Genomic DNA, 17,288 nt, shown 5'->3' on the forward strand with positions numbered 1-17,288 from the left:
TTCCTTATGTATTAAGGCTAAATACGGTGTAGTTAATATAAAGTGTGACCACATTGTGCAAAAGTCGAGAAAATTCTGCTTGAAGCTGCAATACCTCGCTCGCCCTGCCAGGGGGCGTGCATCCTGTTACAAAAGAGTTTTTTACTGTACATTTTCTCCTCTTTCTGCAGCGCGCGCACCCTTTTCACGCTCACTGTACCCTTATTTTTACCCCCGTTCGCCCCAAAAGTCACTTTCCGCGCGGGCATCTCCACCCCATAACGCTTAGCCTACGTGTTGGGCATATACGTGTCTAGACATGGGCACGCGGGCTACATAAGCTTACATCTGGTGGCATAATGAGTAAAAAGGTGAAACAGCAGATAAGCCGGCAGCCAATGGGGAGGCGGCGGGAGGCGGCTGCTGCGCCGCGATTGGCCCAAACCCGCCGAAGCGCTTGTGTCTTTTCCCCCAGCTCCCCATTGATGCATCCACTCGCTGCTGCAGTCTCGCTCTTGCCTTTTCCAGAAGTGCATCCACCAAGACCCCGAGCTGTTTCGCCTGCGTTTCAAACTAAGCCCTAGCCTGACGCACTCTCCTGCCCGGTAAGTCCTTTGTTTTTCCCGTCTGCGCGCCAACGTGTGCCAAAAAAAAAAAAAAAACGCGCAACTACGCCACCACGCAGCATCAATTTACCTGTTATTTCCTCACCCCCTCCCTCTTCCCCCAATCAAAGCTAGCCCACTTTAGCCGAGCCTCCTTCTTTTAATCCAGCACAGGGACGCTCAAACGTGCCGTGGCGCAGTTCGCGTGCTCTCCAGATGTCGTAGTGTCTTTGGGTAATCGTCTTTTTTTTTTCCGCGCAGAGCATCATCCGCCACCACCACCACCGCCACACACACGCGCGGAGCAGCGACGACATGACAGAGGCAGAGGTGGCAGACAACCAGCCCAAAAGCAACGGGACCGCGCACACGGACGCCTGCAGGGAGGACGTGTTCGACCCGACGTACCAGGAGAAAGCCGGGCCGAAGCCGCCGCTACAAATCGTCTGGAAAAATGTGTTCCTGATGGCGCTCTTGCACATAGGAGCTGCGTATGGCCTCTTCCTCATCCCCTCCGCAGCTGCGAAGACCCTGGTGTGGGGTGAGTACGGGGCGCAATCCCATTAAAAAAACAACAACAACAACAACCACCATGTAGGGTATATAGTGCATGACATAACCTGTATATAATCTACGGCTGCTGCGCGAGCCTCTTGGAGTGATGCGTGGTCCGCCCAAGACAAACAGAAAAGGGCATTGTGGCGCTAGAGTGCGTGTTATCAAAGAGGTGCGATGCGAAATGTGGGTCAAATCAGCTGTACCACTTAGACTTATTGATTTAGGGCTATTAAAAAGCTGGGGATGGACAGTCAAGGCTAGTTCGTCGTCTAGTGCGCACAACAGGCCTGAATAAAAGTGTTTTTTATGGTTGTGTAATGAGACAGAGTGAAGGTTTTGTAACCTTTTCTTGGCCATTTTTGGGGTGTACAGTTATTTGGGAACTCTTTAACTGAGGAAAGAGTCAGAACTGGTAATAGACATGTTATAAACTGCTTAAAATGCCTTGAATTGTTATAAACTGCTAAAAATGCCTTGAATTGCATTGATTTCACATTAGTGTTTCCAATAGGGCTGCACGATGTTTCGGTGAGTTCGGTTCAATGCTACAATATGTTGAGAAAATCACTGATGTAATCCGTCTGACTGAGAGTTACATGGCTATAAATTAACGCAAAAGATGTACAAGGTAGGGCTGAACGATGTGGGCAAAATTTCACATATCGATATTCATGCCCGATATCTCGATATCGATACGATGCGATACTATGGGTTAGGTGAAAACCACAAAAGAGTGCAGTTTTATTGATGGAAATCTATATCGTTCATATCTTGCTTTTTCGATTTTAATATTTTGAATGTTCATGTCTCGATATCGACACGACACCGATATATCTTTCTGCCCTAGTACAAGGGTTCAGTAGCTTTGTTTAAATCTAATGTGTTGAAGTGGTTTAGAAATGCCTGACCAAAAGTGAAGTCGCCGCCTGCATTTAACCAGACATTCACAATTACTCAAGTACATGTACGTAACTTTTTGAAGAAATTGTACTTTTGCAAGTCGTTGTTTCCACATTTTACTTGAGTTATAGTAAAGTGAAGTAACTGTACTCCTACTCGCACCACTATGAGTAACTCTTTAACATACAAATCTTCATTTTGACATGTAAAATAGATGTATATCTTGTTTGTTTACGTAATACTTCATACTAATTTCTTTTAAAGCAGTACTAGGTAACTTGTTTGCCTCAATAAATCCTTTCCGTAGTCCCTCTGGGAGTAGTACAAGTGTTAAAGGGATGACTGGGGCGTCTTTCATCTCCCTCTGGTGACTCTGGCCAGAAAACCACACCTGCAGCTTTCCCTCCTCCGACCCGGAGTCACCAATACACACTAATGGAATCACGAAGCAGAAGCTAACAGGCTAACGGGCCAAGCTAACTGCGGGCTAGCACCACTTAAACAGTATTTACAGACAAGTTTGAGTAAAAAAAATGATCTCCATTGTGTAATTGGATGTACAATCTCCCTCTGTCCCTTGTCTTTTCTGTCATCGTAGTATTAACTCTCACAGACAATTAATGAGTAGAAAGCCCCGCAAGATGCTACAACACCTGCAGTGGAGCTTATGGCCTCTAGGGGCATGAGTTACTTAGTACTGCTATATGTTTTTATGGTATTTTGTTTCTCATATGTTATGCCACTACTGAGGCTTGAATCAGGCTTTAACGCTCAAACTCAGTACCCAAGTACTTTTTTACTCCTATTCCCTACTTTTTACTTCTACTTGAGTGAAATTATTTCAAAGTACCGTTACTCCTACTCGTTACTATTCTGGCTACTTTACTCATCTCTGTATTTAACCACCTGTTCTGATCTGAATCTTTGATTGGCCATTGTCAGTGCACAGGTTCACAAAGAGGATTTTTTTTCAATCGTGCAACATAAAACACCCAACATATAACTTAGATTAATAATAAACTGTAAAAACTATAAGACTATAAGGGCATGCATAAGAAGTCATGATAAATACTATATCGACTCCGAGTTCAATAAATAACAGATAAACGATACATTTTGGGCTCGACATTTATCGTGTGTACATTTAATAGCATTTTCCCCTATTTTTCTTTTATAAAACTTGAGGTTTTAGCAAATTGAGGTTCATAATATTAAAAGTTTATTACAGCTTGTGTGGTATTTTGAGGACGCACTTTTAGAACAGAGGTCATTTTTATGCCTGAGAGTTGACAGCATCTAGTATCATAAGAGTCAATAATATCGTTTATTGCAATACCTCAATATATTGAAGTTCAAATTTGTTATCGTGACAGGCCTTATACCAGTCTAGGTTCAGCAACACTATGTGCCCAAAGAATCCTGAAAGAGTTGGTTATTCCATCTATTAGGGCTGAAAGATATATCGTTATCGTATTGATATCAAGATATGAACATTGAAAGTATTAAAATCGAAAAAGCAAGGCATTAACGATATAGATTTCATCAATAAAACTGCACTATCATAGAAAATATTGTATCATATCGATATATCTGGCATGAATATCGCGGTATTTTGTCCATATCGTTCAGCCCTACCATCTATGGATTTCTTGTTCCCTGATGGCGAGGGCATATTCCAAGATGAGTCCAGATCTTAACCCTATTGACAATCGTTGGGATGTGCTGGAGAAGGCTCAGGGCAGTGGTCCAACTCTCCCATCATCAATACAAGTTGAATAATGGAAGCGACCCTGGCTCTTTGGACATTGCAGAAGCTTATTGAATCAAAGCCACAGTGAATGCTGTAATCCAAGATAAAGACAGTCCAATGTCATAATAGAGTGTTTGAACTTTGTGACTTTTTTGGGGTCAGGCAGTGTATGTCCCAATAATATTTTCTCTAATCAGACTGCCCTAATAGCCAATAAAGATAGGAATATACTGATAACTTTAAAAAAGACATAAAACTTTCATACGATTCAAGTTAAAGCGACATTTCAGGATTTTTGACATAAGGCCTCATTTCCTAGTTATCCAGAGAGAGATTTTTTTCTTAAATTCATGTAGTTCTTATATTTGAAGAGCTTAGTGGCGCTAGGCTAGTGCAAGGCTAGTGCATTTCTATGGTATCAGCAAGCAAATCACTTATAACACCAGACTAACCATATAAATGTCTTATATAATAAATCATTATAACTATTTTGCATTTAAAAGAACTTATATTTGAGCAGCATCAGCTTCGTGGTTGTATAAGCTACGCAGCGGCGGAGTGATCTGCGAGAAAATAGTCCCTCAAAATACGGTAATTCATGTGATACAAGGTCAGTTATATTTCAAACATGATTCTATCGACACAGACATTTATATGGTTAGTCTGGTGTTCTAAGTGATTTGCCTCAGGTGCACTGTGGAGCGGGTCAGACTGTTTTTAATGCAGGCTAGCTGATACCATAGAAATGCACTAGCCTTGCACTAGCCTAGCGCCACGTAACTCTTCAAATATAAGAACTGCATGAATTTAAGGAAAAAAAATATCTCCAGAAATCAACAACACTCTAGGAAATGAGGCCCTATGTCAAAAATCCTGAAATATCCCTTTAAGAGGTTGCCGATTCTGATTGCGATGTTTCAGTCTCAAGGCCACGCTGCTCATGTAACATTTGTGCAGCTCATGAGAAGACGGAGAGAATGGCAATTTCTTCCCTCGAGCTGTAAATAAGGAGCAACAGAGGCCGGATTGTTGCAGTTATTGGTGGCGCTGGGCTGAAGGCTCGTCAGTCAGCGGGCGTGTGTCGTTGGGAAGTTACGCCAAATATGCTGGGCACTTTGGGAGAAAACAACAAAGTCTGAACCAAATTTGTTATATATAAATGCGATTTCCGAGAGCAGAAAATGAGCAAAGGTTCTGGATGCTCCTGGATGCTTAAAGCCGCATGTCTGAGTGATGGCGTCTGAAGTGCGCGGGTTCAGATCAGCGGCGGGAGGGAAAGAGTATAGATTTTATTTCACTTTGGTGATGGAGGAGATAGAGGCGGATGAAATATGCGGGTCAAACCAAGCACAAGGCCATGATGCGCTGATAATGTCAAAATCGTAAGTGATGATCGAATAATGACGTCAAGTAGGTACGTTGGTTTGGGATCATTTATGCTTTTGTGTACTTTGTTTGTTTAGATCTTGTCTTTTCGGATCAGTCACATTAGAGATATGGCCGAGTTTCATATCGATCCAATCACAGAGCACTTTGTCACGACAGGAACTGAATGAACCTAAAACATTTTGTTACATAACAGAGGACTTTCTTCTTGTTGCTGTTTATTGAAAGTATTTTTGTCCCGTTCCAAAAGTACATTGATTGAAAATAGCCCTTATGCATTTATGTTGAATTCTCCCATGTTTAAAATCTCAATCAAGTTGCTATGATTCTTTTTATCCTTAAAGGGATATTTCAGGATTTTTGACATAGGGCCTCATTTCCTAGTTATCCAGAGTGTTGCTGATTTCTGGAGATATTTTTTTTTTTTGTAATTCATGCAGTTCTTGTGTTTGAAGAGTTTCGTGGCGCTAGGCTAATGCAAGGCTAGTGCATTTCTATGGTATCAGCTAGCCTGCATTATAAAATAGTCTGACCCGCTCCACAGTGCACCTGAGGCAAATCACTTATAACACCAGACTAACCATATAAATGTCTGTGTCGATGGAGTCATTTTAACCATTTTGCATTTAAAATAACTTATATTTGAGCAGAAAATAGTCCCTCAAAATGCGATCATTCATGTGATGCAAGGTCAGTTGTATTCCAAAAAAATATTCTATGGACACAGACATTTATCGTCTAAACTCGCCTTGTATTCGAGATCACAACGAATGAACGCTTCCTGTTGTCCCTACAAAATAAAAGACGGCAATGTTGTTTCTTCATTCTACTTGTAGTCTGTTTTGCTCAAATAGACATAAAGACCTGTCTCTACTTTTGGCCTGGTTCCAATAAAGTCCTGGTCCTCCATGCGCTTGAGTAAACAAGGCCCGGGCCTATATATATATATTTACGGTATTCTGTCTGGCCAGGCGAGGAAACTCCGCCCTCAGGCAGTGAGGCTCCACGGCCAAAGCTCAGACTTTAAAAACCTACACAGAACAAAAACTAGGAGGAAACCATCTCCTGATAACAATAATATTCTTTTTTAGCAAGGCTTTTTAACTTGTTTTTGGTGTTATATCCAAATTGGTTTTAGTCCTGGTAAAATAAACCAGTTCATCAGTAACATTTGAATTTAAGGTGAATAAAATAAACATATACTATGACAGGGGTAGGCAAGTTTGCATTGAGGCGGGACAATTTTCATCATCGCCGAAGCACCAAGGGCCGAACCTCAACATTTTAGCTTAAGGTAAAGAACTTTTTTTTTTTACATCAGTGGTTCCCAAGTCGGGACGCAACGTTACCCTTGGATGGCAGGCCCAAATAACCCAAATAAAACCTTTGTTTGTCATACATATATCGTAAAAAATATTGTGTTTTTATTGCACAAGCAGTAGATATGCCTTTATAAACTGACATTCCGTGCAGTTTCAGATGGAAAATATTGAAAAAAAAAGTTCCCTATAGACTAGCAACCCACTGAAAAATGACTTCAAATTGTCCAAACAGATGTAGCTCCTGAGTGTTGCTAATCGTAGCATTTAGCTGTTTGGCTAGTGCTAACGTTGAGCCAGAGCATGTAAAAACTTTGATAAAAAAAAAAAATCTGTGTTGTTCCTATGATGTAAATGAAGTCTTCTTGCCTTCATCATTGTGAGACGTGATCTTGAACTTTGCCCAGTGTGTTTCGAAAAGGTGTCCTACTTCCAATGACAACTGACTTTGACATTCATTACCAGAAACCACAGCTGTATCGACAGAAAACAGCGCAGATGCTAAAGTTTTTGCTCTGCGTGCTGTACAATCTTATGTTGCCCCCGCTCACTCCTGACGTCTGTCCATAGAGGGCGCTGTGAAACCACGTGACCCTCGCAAGTGGTCAATTGTTCTTTCTGGAGTCACGTTTAGCCACTAGGGGGTGGTATTGCAGCAATGTCATTAGCCTGCCATGAGGACCAAAGAAAAGTGCGTCAAAAAAAATGTGTCTTGTACCAAAATCAGCATGTCGTTGTAGAGTCACTGCTCAGAGATTAAGAATCTTTTATCGTCTCTGTTGGGAAAATCAACATATGCATCTGACCTGTCCTTCAGTGCCACCTCATCAGCTGTGGGCTTTAACGTATTGTGCATGTTTTGGGTTGATGGGGCAACCAGAGGAAGCCTGGCCGGACATGCACTTTACACAGAAAGGCCGTATATGCTATATGCGACCCTCCTACTGTAAAGTGCTAACCAGTCAGCCACTTAACCCCTCTTGTTATGTGTCCGCTGGAGAAGCCATTAGTCTGAGATGGAAACCAAGAAGCTTTTCTAGCACAAACAGATTCAACACATTGTTAGAACAATGCATCATATTACATTTTCATTATAAAAACATAGAAATAAAGCTTCATGGGCAAGATGGATCTTTCAAATAAACCTCACCTCAAAGAAAAATGAAGTGTATCATTTAACCCAGGTTTTGGTTCTCAAACATTTTAAGTATATGACCTCCTAAGTGCCACCAGGCCAGGACCATGTTCATCCACATTTATGACCCTTTTTTGATGATTTTTGATAGGAACATTTATCGTGTATGTCTAAATCAACTAAAATCAACATTTTCATTATAATAAACATAGAAATAAAGCTTCATGGGCAAGATGAATCTTTGAAATAAACCTCCCCTCAAAGAAAAATGAATGCTTTCCGCTCAAGTGCAATAAACATAATTTAAAACAGGCTTTGGTTCTCAAACATTTCAAGTATATGACCTCCTAAGTGCCACCAGGCCTAGATCTAGATCAAAAAAGGACTAAACCAGGTCTAAAAGGGGTCTGAAACTGAAACTGGTGGGTCAGGACTCAAAAGTGGGACATATCAGACCATGGTCATCCACATTTATGACCCTTTTTTGATGATTTTTGATAGGAACATATATTGTATATGTCTAAATCAACTAAAATCAGGAAATTGAATATTATTGTACAGAAAAAAATTTCAAACTCCAAACCACGCACCATCACTGCCACAGAATTAGCTGCAGACAATATAAAGCCCCCTGACGATAATGATTGGCCCAATTTGTGATTCTGGTTCAATCTCAATCAAAGCTCTAATCGTGAGCAGCTCATCTCGTGGCCCTAAATTACGCAAACATGAAGGCATTCTGTACTCACTACGAGCATGATCAGATACGGTGTGGCTTTCATTATCGAGCGGTTGCCAGTTCCTTCCTGTCACCGGGTAAATTTCTCTCAGCGAGACGCGAAGAGGCCAGTCCAAACAAGCCGAGTCTGCAGAGAGAAACCCGACTAAATTTAGGCACATTGTCAAGAAGAGTTCACGCAAAATGCCCTCCGCCTCAATCCAATTTCCACACCTGGGCGAGGGGGAGGCTATTTTTAGTCCCGTGTCGGAGCGACTGGAAAAGCTGGCTGTAGTTTTGAGGAGCAAACGGAGCCAAGAAAAATGAACGACGTAATAACAAGGAGGAGGGAAGGGTTCAACGGGTTCACAGCCCCGAACAACAGCGGGACCATTTTGAGATAAGATCGAGTCGCTACTTTTCAAAGCAGGAGAGTTTTTGAGGAACTTGTACTACACTGGAGTCGTGTTTTGTTGCAAAGAGGAAGTATCATGTTTTTACTCTACTACATTTCCATATAGGCTCCAGAGCAGACTGAATATAATTGGGCAAAAGAGTTATGTTTATAGATATTAATTTCAAGGCTTTGTTGTATATTGCTGATATAAATATGAGGAAAACATGTATTGCAAGTTTTCTGTCATTTTATGTTTTCATATAAAAAAAAAAGGTATGCATAAAAACCGCCAAAATGTACTATATTTTCAGTGGCAAAATCTGAATACAGAATCAAGTCTTGTTTAAATGTATGGTTTATTTTGTAGTGTGTTTATAGTTTTGCAGTTTTGTTCAAAGCTCAATAATTCAGGCAAGGAATTGGATATTAAAACAGCCCTCTGAAAAATTCTTTATTTTTGGTTGATTTTTCCAATTGTCTGGTCTTTAATCCTGTAATAACATAAATACATGACCCTTCCAGCAGTGGCTGATTTTATGTTCTTACTTTAGGAGATTCAATCATTGTTTCTGTCCCAGCTTGGATTAGCCACCGTTAGCATCAGCACAGATACAGACGGCATCTCTGGAATCACCCATATATGGTCATGTTTGAAACAGTTATGGGGGAAAACAAAGAATTATTCAAAAACTACTTTAACAAATGCAGAATTATTAATATAGTTTTCTACCCAATAAAGATACAAAGACATGGGGAGGAGCAAAGTGGTTCAACAGCCCATAAATACATAAATAACGGAGAATGCTAACACGATGCTCCATGTTCGCTTCTAGTGTACAATAAGCTGTGAAAAAATATCCATATGGAACTGATTTAGACTTGACCTTATTCTTGTGTGATGAATAAGTTCATATTCCACCAGAAAATGGTTAAGAGTGAAAAATTGTGTGTCCCAAAAGACTCTCTTTACCCCCTCGGCGAAACCACGCCCTCTTCTATGACGAGATGCCGTCTGTATCTACCCTGGCGTTAGCATGCTGTTGCTAGCTGTGATCAAAACAACTGCGGAGGTTAAAACTAACTCAGCAATTCTCCAAGTTCTGTGCTTCAAAATGCCCATATCGACATTGTCCATATTGCTGCGTGCATTTTGCAGCATGGAAACTGAAACTTGTGGCTAACCAATTTCCATTGTGATGTTTCTCTGTTCCCCTGATGCCTTGGAAGTTGTGGGAGGACTCGTTTTAAAGCCCTGTTTTCGGGTTTTCCAATGCAAAAAGGTCTTTCGGCCGATAGCTAATATTGTAAAATACGTTGCCTTCCAATATATCAGCCTCCAGTCCTCTAGCCTGTATATTTGTCCCGTCTTTAGCCGCTGCTGTCTCCCACAATGGAAATGACCACATATGGATTAATATTTTTACTCGTTAAGGGTGAAAACTAGCTAAAAGTGCTTTAAAACTCACTCCGGGACAGTAGTTGGCGCTGTGCAGATGTACCTTCAAAGCCACGGACTCACCCCTTTACAATTTTCTCCAGCACGGTTCTCAAACTTTTCACCCCAAGGTCCATCTCATAAAATATTTAACCTTCAAGTCGCACCAGGCCTTGAACAAGAGCAAATCACGGCTAAACTGTGTCTAAAATGAAGCTAAATTAGACTAAACTTGGCGTAAAACCGCGTCTAAAACAGCACAAAGACGGCATAGGAAACATAGACGCGCACAGAGACAGTGTTTGACGCTTTAGGCTCCTCTTAATGATGAAAGCCCGGTCTCGGCGGAGCTTTACAGGAACAGTCTGCGCCGTGAGAACCAGGGAGGATCATATTACCCACAATCCCTCAGGGCCGAGCGCAAGGAAACGCAGGCAAAGCCCCACATAGCAACAAGTACCATCTCACTCCCATTTGCCACGGCTGAATGATTCTGAAAAGCGCTGGCTGAGATTTACTTATGAATTTCAGCCTGGAGACAGAACTTTGGTTTCACCTTGTTTGGGGCGGGAGTGGCCACACAAGTCAAAGCTAAATGCACTAAAGTCAAAGCTAAATGCACTAAAACATTAGCGACAATTACTATATTGACTTATCGTTCAATAAATAACAGATTCATGTTTATTGCAGCTTGTGTGGTATTTTAGAATGTGACTATGCACTTTTAGAACAAAGGTTTACTGTTATTTTTATGCCAGAGAGTTGACAGTGTCCAGTATCGTTAGAGTCAAAAGTATCGTTTATCGCGATACTTTCCTTCCTCAATATATTGAACATCAAATTCGTATCGTGACAGTAACTGAGGAATATAACATATTTCTAAACCAAAGTATGGTAATATATTAGTCATTACAATTTAAAGAGACTAGATGCAAGTTGGTCACTTTATGCTCACTACTGCCACCTCAGGTCTTACGCGTAACTGCAGTCTCTTAAGCTCGTGCATGACGGCACTTCGGACAGGTCTGAAAATACATAGTTTTAACATTTTTAAACTCTGTATAGTCCCTTTAAGTAACTAGATACTAGTGCATGTAAATGATTTGTATTAGGGTTAGGGTTAAAAATTAGTCTATCAAATGCTTAATAGACTAAAATGCAGCACCAAATCAAGTCGGACACTGGTGTATAAGACCTGCAGTTGCGTGTAGTTAATGCTGTCAAAACAAAACACAAGAGAATGGGTATTCACCTTATTCCGCCCCGCCCACTTTATATCTTTTACCCAAGATTTTGTAGCAGCATAGCAAACCAACCAAACAAATAGCATGTACTACTTAAACAATAATTAAAGTACATTTACTCCTATTGCACATATCTCTATTGCACACAAGCCACATACTTTAAAGTGCAAAGTGCAACTCAATTAGCAGGTACGTAAAGTGCATGTTACTACTGCATTACGACTGGGAATTAAAAAGGATGTAGGTTGGCCGAGGTGCTGAAGAAGCCGTCTCGGACCCTCGCTGGTTTGGACACACCGACAGGACAGGTCTGCACTTCCCGGACCGTGGGCTCACCAAGCTGGTCGTAGGTGTAGAAACGCCTGGGCTGTCTGGTTCTGACAGGTCTTGCTGGTCCCTCCGAGGAGTCTGAGGAGGATGCTTCTCGCTCAGATGACTCTGCTTCCTGTACTGGCTCTGGCTCCGGCTCAGGGTCAACGTCTGGGATCAGGATCACCACAGCTCTCTCCTCAGCAGGTGCAGCTCTCTGTTCCGGCTGTCTTAGAGTGGGGGCTCTCGGTTGGAACTCTCTGGCAGTTGGGTTGAGCGGCTGAAGAGCGGATTGGGGTGGCATGACGAGATGGTAGTCTTCAGTACTAGAGCTCTCTGTACCTGCAGGCTGGATGTTGCACTTAACACTTGTCCTTCCTGGCGACGTTCTGGCTCTCCTGCTTCTCCTTTTAGGGTTGGGCACGACAGGCGCTGGTTCAACCCGGTAAGGACAAGGTAAGAGTAAGTTTCTGTGCAGCACACGTCTTCTCCCTACAGCATTCAGAGGCCCAACCACATAGACAGGGCTTCCAGGGCCTTTGCTCTCCCTCACCATGGACAGTGTCCTCCCAGTGACTGCGGAGCTTCCTCGGACCACCTCGAGGCATGAGATTTCTCACCAATACATGGTCACCTGGCTTCAGCGTGGAGCTCCAGGCGCGCTGATTGTAATAATCTTGGCCCTTTTTTGCAGACTTCCTCATGTTCTTCAGGGCAATGGCATAGGCTTCCTGCATTGCCTCTCTCCACTTCTCCGCATAGCCAGCAGGGGTCTGTTTCTCTGCATCACCAAGCTTCTTGGGAAACAAGAGGTCAACTGGGAGGGTTGGTTCACGTCCAAAAAGCAAGAAGAAAGGGGAGTAACCTGTTGCCTCATGGATGGTGGAGTTGTAGGCATGAACTACTTTGTTGAGGTGCTCCTTCAATCTAGCCTTTTGTGTCTCCTCCAGTGTCCACAGCATACTCAACAGAGTCCTGTTAAAACGTTCGGCAGGGTTAGCTTGGGGGTGGTAAGGTGTAGTGCGAGAGTGTTGAATACCACCGTATTCCTGGAGCTTCCCAAACAGCTGATTCTCAAACTCTCTTCCTTGGTCGCGGTGCATCCTGGATGGAAAACCAAAGCGTGGGATAAATTCGTCAAACAGCTTTCTGGCAGCAGTTTTCCCAGCCTTGTCTTTGGTTGCGTAGGCCTGAGCTTATTTAGTCAAAAGGTCCACTAAAACCAGGATATACTCTTCACCTCCATTGCTCTTCTCCAGATGTAAAAAGTCTATTGAGACCATCTCGAATGGTGCAGAAGTTTCAATGCTTTGGAGTGGTGTCCTTGTGACTCTGTTGGGCCTTTTGTTTTTGATGCAGCTGCAGACACGTGTGACATGTGCTCCATCTCCTGCCTCATTTTTGGCCAAAAGGAGCGCTCTCGGGCCAGGGCCACCATCCGGTCAGCACCTAAGTGTCCCATCTCCTCATGGAGGTACTTGTACACCAGGGGCTTCAAGGGCTCTGGCACCACCAGTTGCAGCCTGTTGTTGGTCTTCCTCCACAGGAGTCCATCTTCACCCAGCTGCTGCTTTGGCCATTCTCTCAGGAGAACCCGGACTTGCTCACTCTCTGCAGCTTTGTCTCTGTACTTCAGGTAAGTGTTTTCTCTTTTCAGGTTGGAGACCCTCTGGATGGCTGTATCTGCATTTTGCTGGGCATGGATGTCTTGGATGGAGAAGGGCTGAAGGGTACAGCACTGCCATCTGGTGGTAGGACATCCACGTTGCAGGTGACAGCAGAAATCCAGTTTATCTCACCTGTTTGGCTGCTTTTGACTGCTTTACAGATGCTGTCCATGACCTCCGGCTCACACTCTTCCGTGCACTCCTGCATGATGGTTTTGATGGGCTTAGGTCTGCGAGAGAGAAAGTCGGCATCTGTGTTAGCTGTTCCAGGTCTGTACTTGAGTGTGAATCTATAGTCTGCCAGCTCTGCAACCCAGCAGTGACCGGTGGCGTTGAGTTTTGCCGACTTGGTAACATAAGTGAGTGGGTTATTGTCACTGTAGACTGTGAATTGTGGCGCATGGAACAGGTAGTCACGGAAACGCTCTGTGATGGCCCATTTCAGTGCGAGGAATTCCAGTTTACCTGAGTGCAGCTTGTAGTTCTTCTCTGCAGGCGTCAGGGTTCTGGACCCATAGCCAATCACTCTGTGCTCTGTCGCTGGTACAGCACAGCACCGAGTCCTTGCTCTGAGGCGTCAACATGGAGAATGAAAGGCTGCTCAAGGTCTGGATATGCCATAACAGGTGGATTTGTAAGTTGGTTCACAAGCGTCTCTAAAACTGCTCTGTGGATTTCTGTCCTCTGAACCGGAGAGGAGGGTGGGAGCTGAGCACCTGAATGTTTTGTCCCCTTTTTGTGGCAGTGTTTTGACTCACCTTTGGGCTTTGCCAGCAGCTCATACAGTGGCTTTGCCGTCCTGGAGAAGTCCTGGATGTAAGCTCTGTAGTAGCTCAAGAATCCCAGGAGCTTCCTCACCTCTCTCACTGTAGCTGGGGTCTGGTACGTGAGCGCCTTTACTGCCTCCACCTCTCTTGGGTTCGCCGTGAAGAGTAAAAGGAATAGGACTTTTGAACCCAACCTCTACTTAACAAATCCTGAATGTGAGCCTTAACTTTGATACAGGTGTCGGGGTATGGCATTATATGTTCTCTGGACAGGAACAGAGTCTTTCAAATTAATGTCCATTTGCAAACCAGCATCCCACTTATCTCTGGCAAACACGTCACCCTCCTCCATCAGCATCTGACGAACTCTGTGCTGCTGCTCTGCCGAGAGGTGACTCAGATCTACAGGCGGGACCCAGGGCTCCCTCTGTGGTGCTTGACTGGGCTGCTCCGGTGAGGATGTGGCACTGCCCTCTGCTGACTTGGGCTCTAGTGGATAAACAGTATCAACACTATGTAACCAGCCAAGCGTTGTGCGGCCACAAAGTGTAATATCACAGTTTGTTGTGTTTTCAACAGTTACCTTAATCCTTGTATTCTCTTGATGTTGAATGAGCTGTTCTCTCACTTTGAGTCCTGTGGGCCACGGTGTCTCTGGATTAGGCTCCAACCCGACGCGAGTTCCACATAGCAAAACTTGCTGTAGATAGTTGCATTGCACTTGGATGGCGTTCCTCTTTGGGACGGTAACTGGCATTCTTCCCAGACGAGCAATGTGGGGGTTGTTTTCAGGTGGCGGCTTCTGTAAGAAGAACAGCCCTCGCAGTTTCCTGACCCAAATCAAGTGCTGAACATAATTTCCTTATCATGTGACCAGAAGGAAAACAGCTTCCAGGGCCCTCATTTGGTCTACTTTCTCCATCAATTTGTCACGTTTTTCAAACTTTTGCTTTTTATAGCTGGTAGAGTTACTTTCATAACTGCAGCTCTCTGAATCAGTGAAATGTGAATCATGACTCACCGTTAACACCTTGGCTCTGGATTTGCTTGACAGCTTGCCCTTCCTCTCCATTTCCAGGTTGTAGGCGGCGGTCATTTTCTCCAGCAGAACTTCATCAGTTACTCTTGGATTTTGCAAATATGGCTTTAAGTCAATACGGATGGTGTCATCTTGGAGTCCAGTGAGTTTGCAAAAACTGATTTTGGATGAGCTCTGGGCTGTACTTTAATCCAGTGTCTGCTTTCTCTGAAGCAAAGTGTATTTGTTGCCTCAAGTCCATAGCTCGAACTAAAAACTGGACTGGATTCTCTCCGTGATCTTGTGCAGCACGAGTTAAGGAGTGGTACAGCTCATTAGCATCTTTTTCAAAAAAATGAGTCCACAATATTTGTTTCAGAGCTTGCAATGACAAATCATCTCTACTTTCCAGATAACTTAGCAGTTTTGTTCCTGGACTAATACCTTCAAGGACTGCATCAATAATTTCACATTCATCATATCCTTTTTTTAAACTTGCATATCCCAGTTTATCTTTTTGATCATGTTCACCAATTTGTCCATTAATTTTCAAGTCTTTTCTATAAATTGGGTGAACAACAGTTTGAGTTCTTTCGGACAAGTTATTAGTGGCAATAACCGTAGTGACAGAAGTGCGTGGTCTTACCACAGGTTCAGTGTTGCTGGGCGCAGTACCAGCTGTGTCCGCCAGAGGGCGACGTGGCGACGTGGGATCAGACTTGTACAGCAGTTTTCTCAGTTCATCAATTCTGTCATTTATTTTCAATAATAATGACATTCCTCCATCTTCAAGCGACGTGACATCCTCACACTCCTCACACTGATTTCGAGTGTAGTGCATGTTTTGAGAAGTTCCGAAGCAGGTAAGGCAATTAGCTTTCCCTCGATTTCTTCCAGCATATTTTCCCATTCAGACACTTGTTCGTTAAAGTCTGGCATGATTGGAAAGTCTTTTACCTTGGCTTTGATCGTGACTTGCGGTGGGTTGTGTCGTCTTCCTCGACCTAGCTTCCGTTAGCATTAGCTCCGTGATAGCTTCGTGTTGGCGTCTCTCGTAGAGTATTCCACTCACAAATATAGTCCACACACGTGCTCCGGTAGCCACAATCCATGGTAGCAATCCAGATGATCCACAAACTTAATCCAACCGGGCAGAAACACCAAGATTTTGTTGCCCCCTCGGAATCACCAGGGAGAATCAGATGTCTTTTCAAAGTTTATTTTGAGCTCAAACATTACAAAACAAAAGCAAACATAGGTCCCCGTGAACAAACAATAAAATAGGTTTTAGCGTATTGAGGATTAAGTTAAAATGGGTAAACAAACAGATAAAACGACACTTACACGTCCCAGGTGTAAAAAGGCTTAGGCCACGGCCCACTACTGCGCCACAGCTTCTGCTCTGAGGCTGTGGGCCTAGCATTTTTAAGCTAGCGTTAGCACGGTCACGTGATTAACGCTTCCTGTTTAATCAATTATCATAAAAAGGCAGTGTTTAACATTAGCAAAAAAGATGAATAAATACTGTTATTTACAGTGAACCATGTCCCAACAATAATAAAAAAGAAAGCGCTTCAATACTTTGTGTGGAATATGGGCTGGCAACATGTGCATTATTACTACTTTCAGTTTGTGTTTGTGTTTTGTCAAGTAACTCAAAAGTAGTGTAACTGAATACAAAGCACACTACTACCTAGTGTACTAGTGTAACTAGTGTCGGGCGGCACGGTAGCACAGCGGTTACAGCAAGAAGGTCCTGGGTTCGATTCCCACCTGGGTGGGACCTTTCTGTGTGGAGTTTGCATGTTCTCCCCGTGTCTGCGTAGGTTTCCTCCGGTTACCCCCGTTTTTCCCCTACCTTTAAAAACATACAATAGGCCAGAATGAATGAATGAATGATATGTGAGTGTGAATGAATGGTGGGGGTCAGAGGGACCGACCACCGAGAACTGAGTTAATGTAAAATTGTCTCTTGTAAAGCGCTTTGTGACCACTATATATCTCAGCTAAACAGTAATATGTAATACAAGCATATTGTATTTTGAAAGTTGTAACTACTAAAATAGAACAATAGCAGGACACAAATACAAGACTGAATGAA

At 43.1% G+C, this 17,288-nt stretch overlaps 1 protein-coding gene across 1 annotated transcript in view; it reads left to right on the top strand.

Moving 5' to 3' along the window:
• The first annotated feature begins 860 nt into the window (after positions 1-860).
• The window catches only part of scd (stearoyl-CoA desaturase (delta-9-desaturase)), a 30,645-nt gene continuing 14,217 nt past the window's right edge, over positions 861-17,288 (top strand). The window contains exon 1 of the mRNA XM_079577265.1: positions 861-1,125. Within this exon, the coding sequence (XP_079433391.1) occupies positions 900-1,125 (226 nt within the window). The 5' untranslated portion in view covers positions 861-899. The remainder of the gene's footprint in view (positions 1,126-17,288) is intronic.

Source organism: Gobius niger (genome assembly GCF_951799975.1).
Source record: "Gobius niger genome assembly, chromosome: 19".
NCBI lineage: Eukaryota > Metazoa > Chordata > Actinopteri > Gobiiformes > Gobiidae > Gobius > Gobius niger.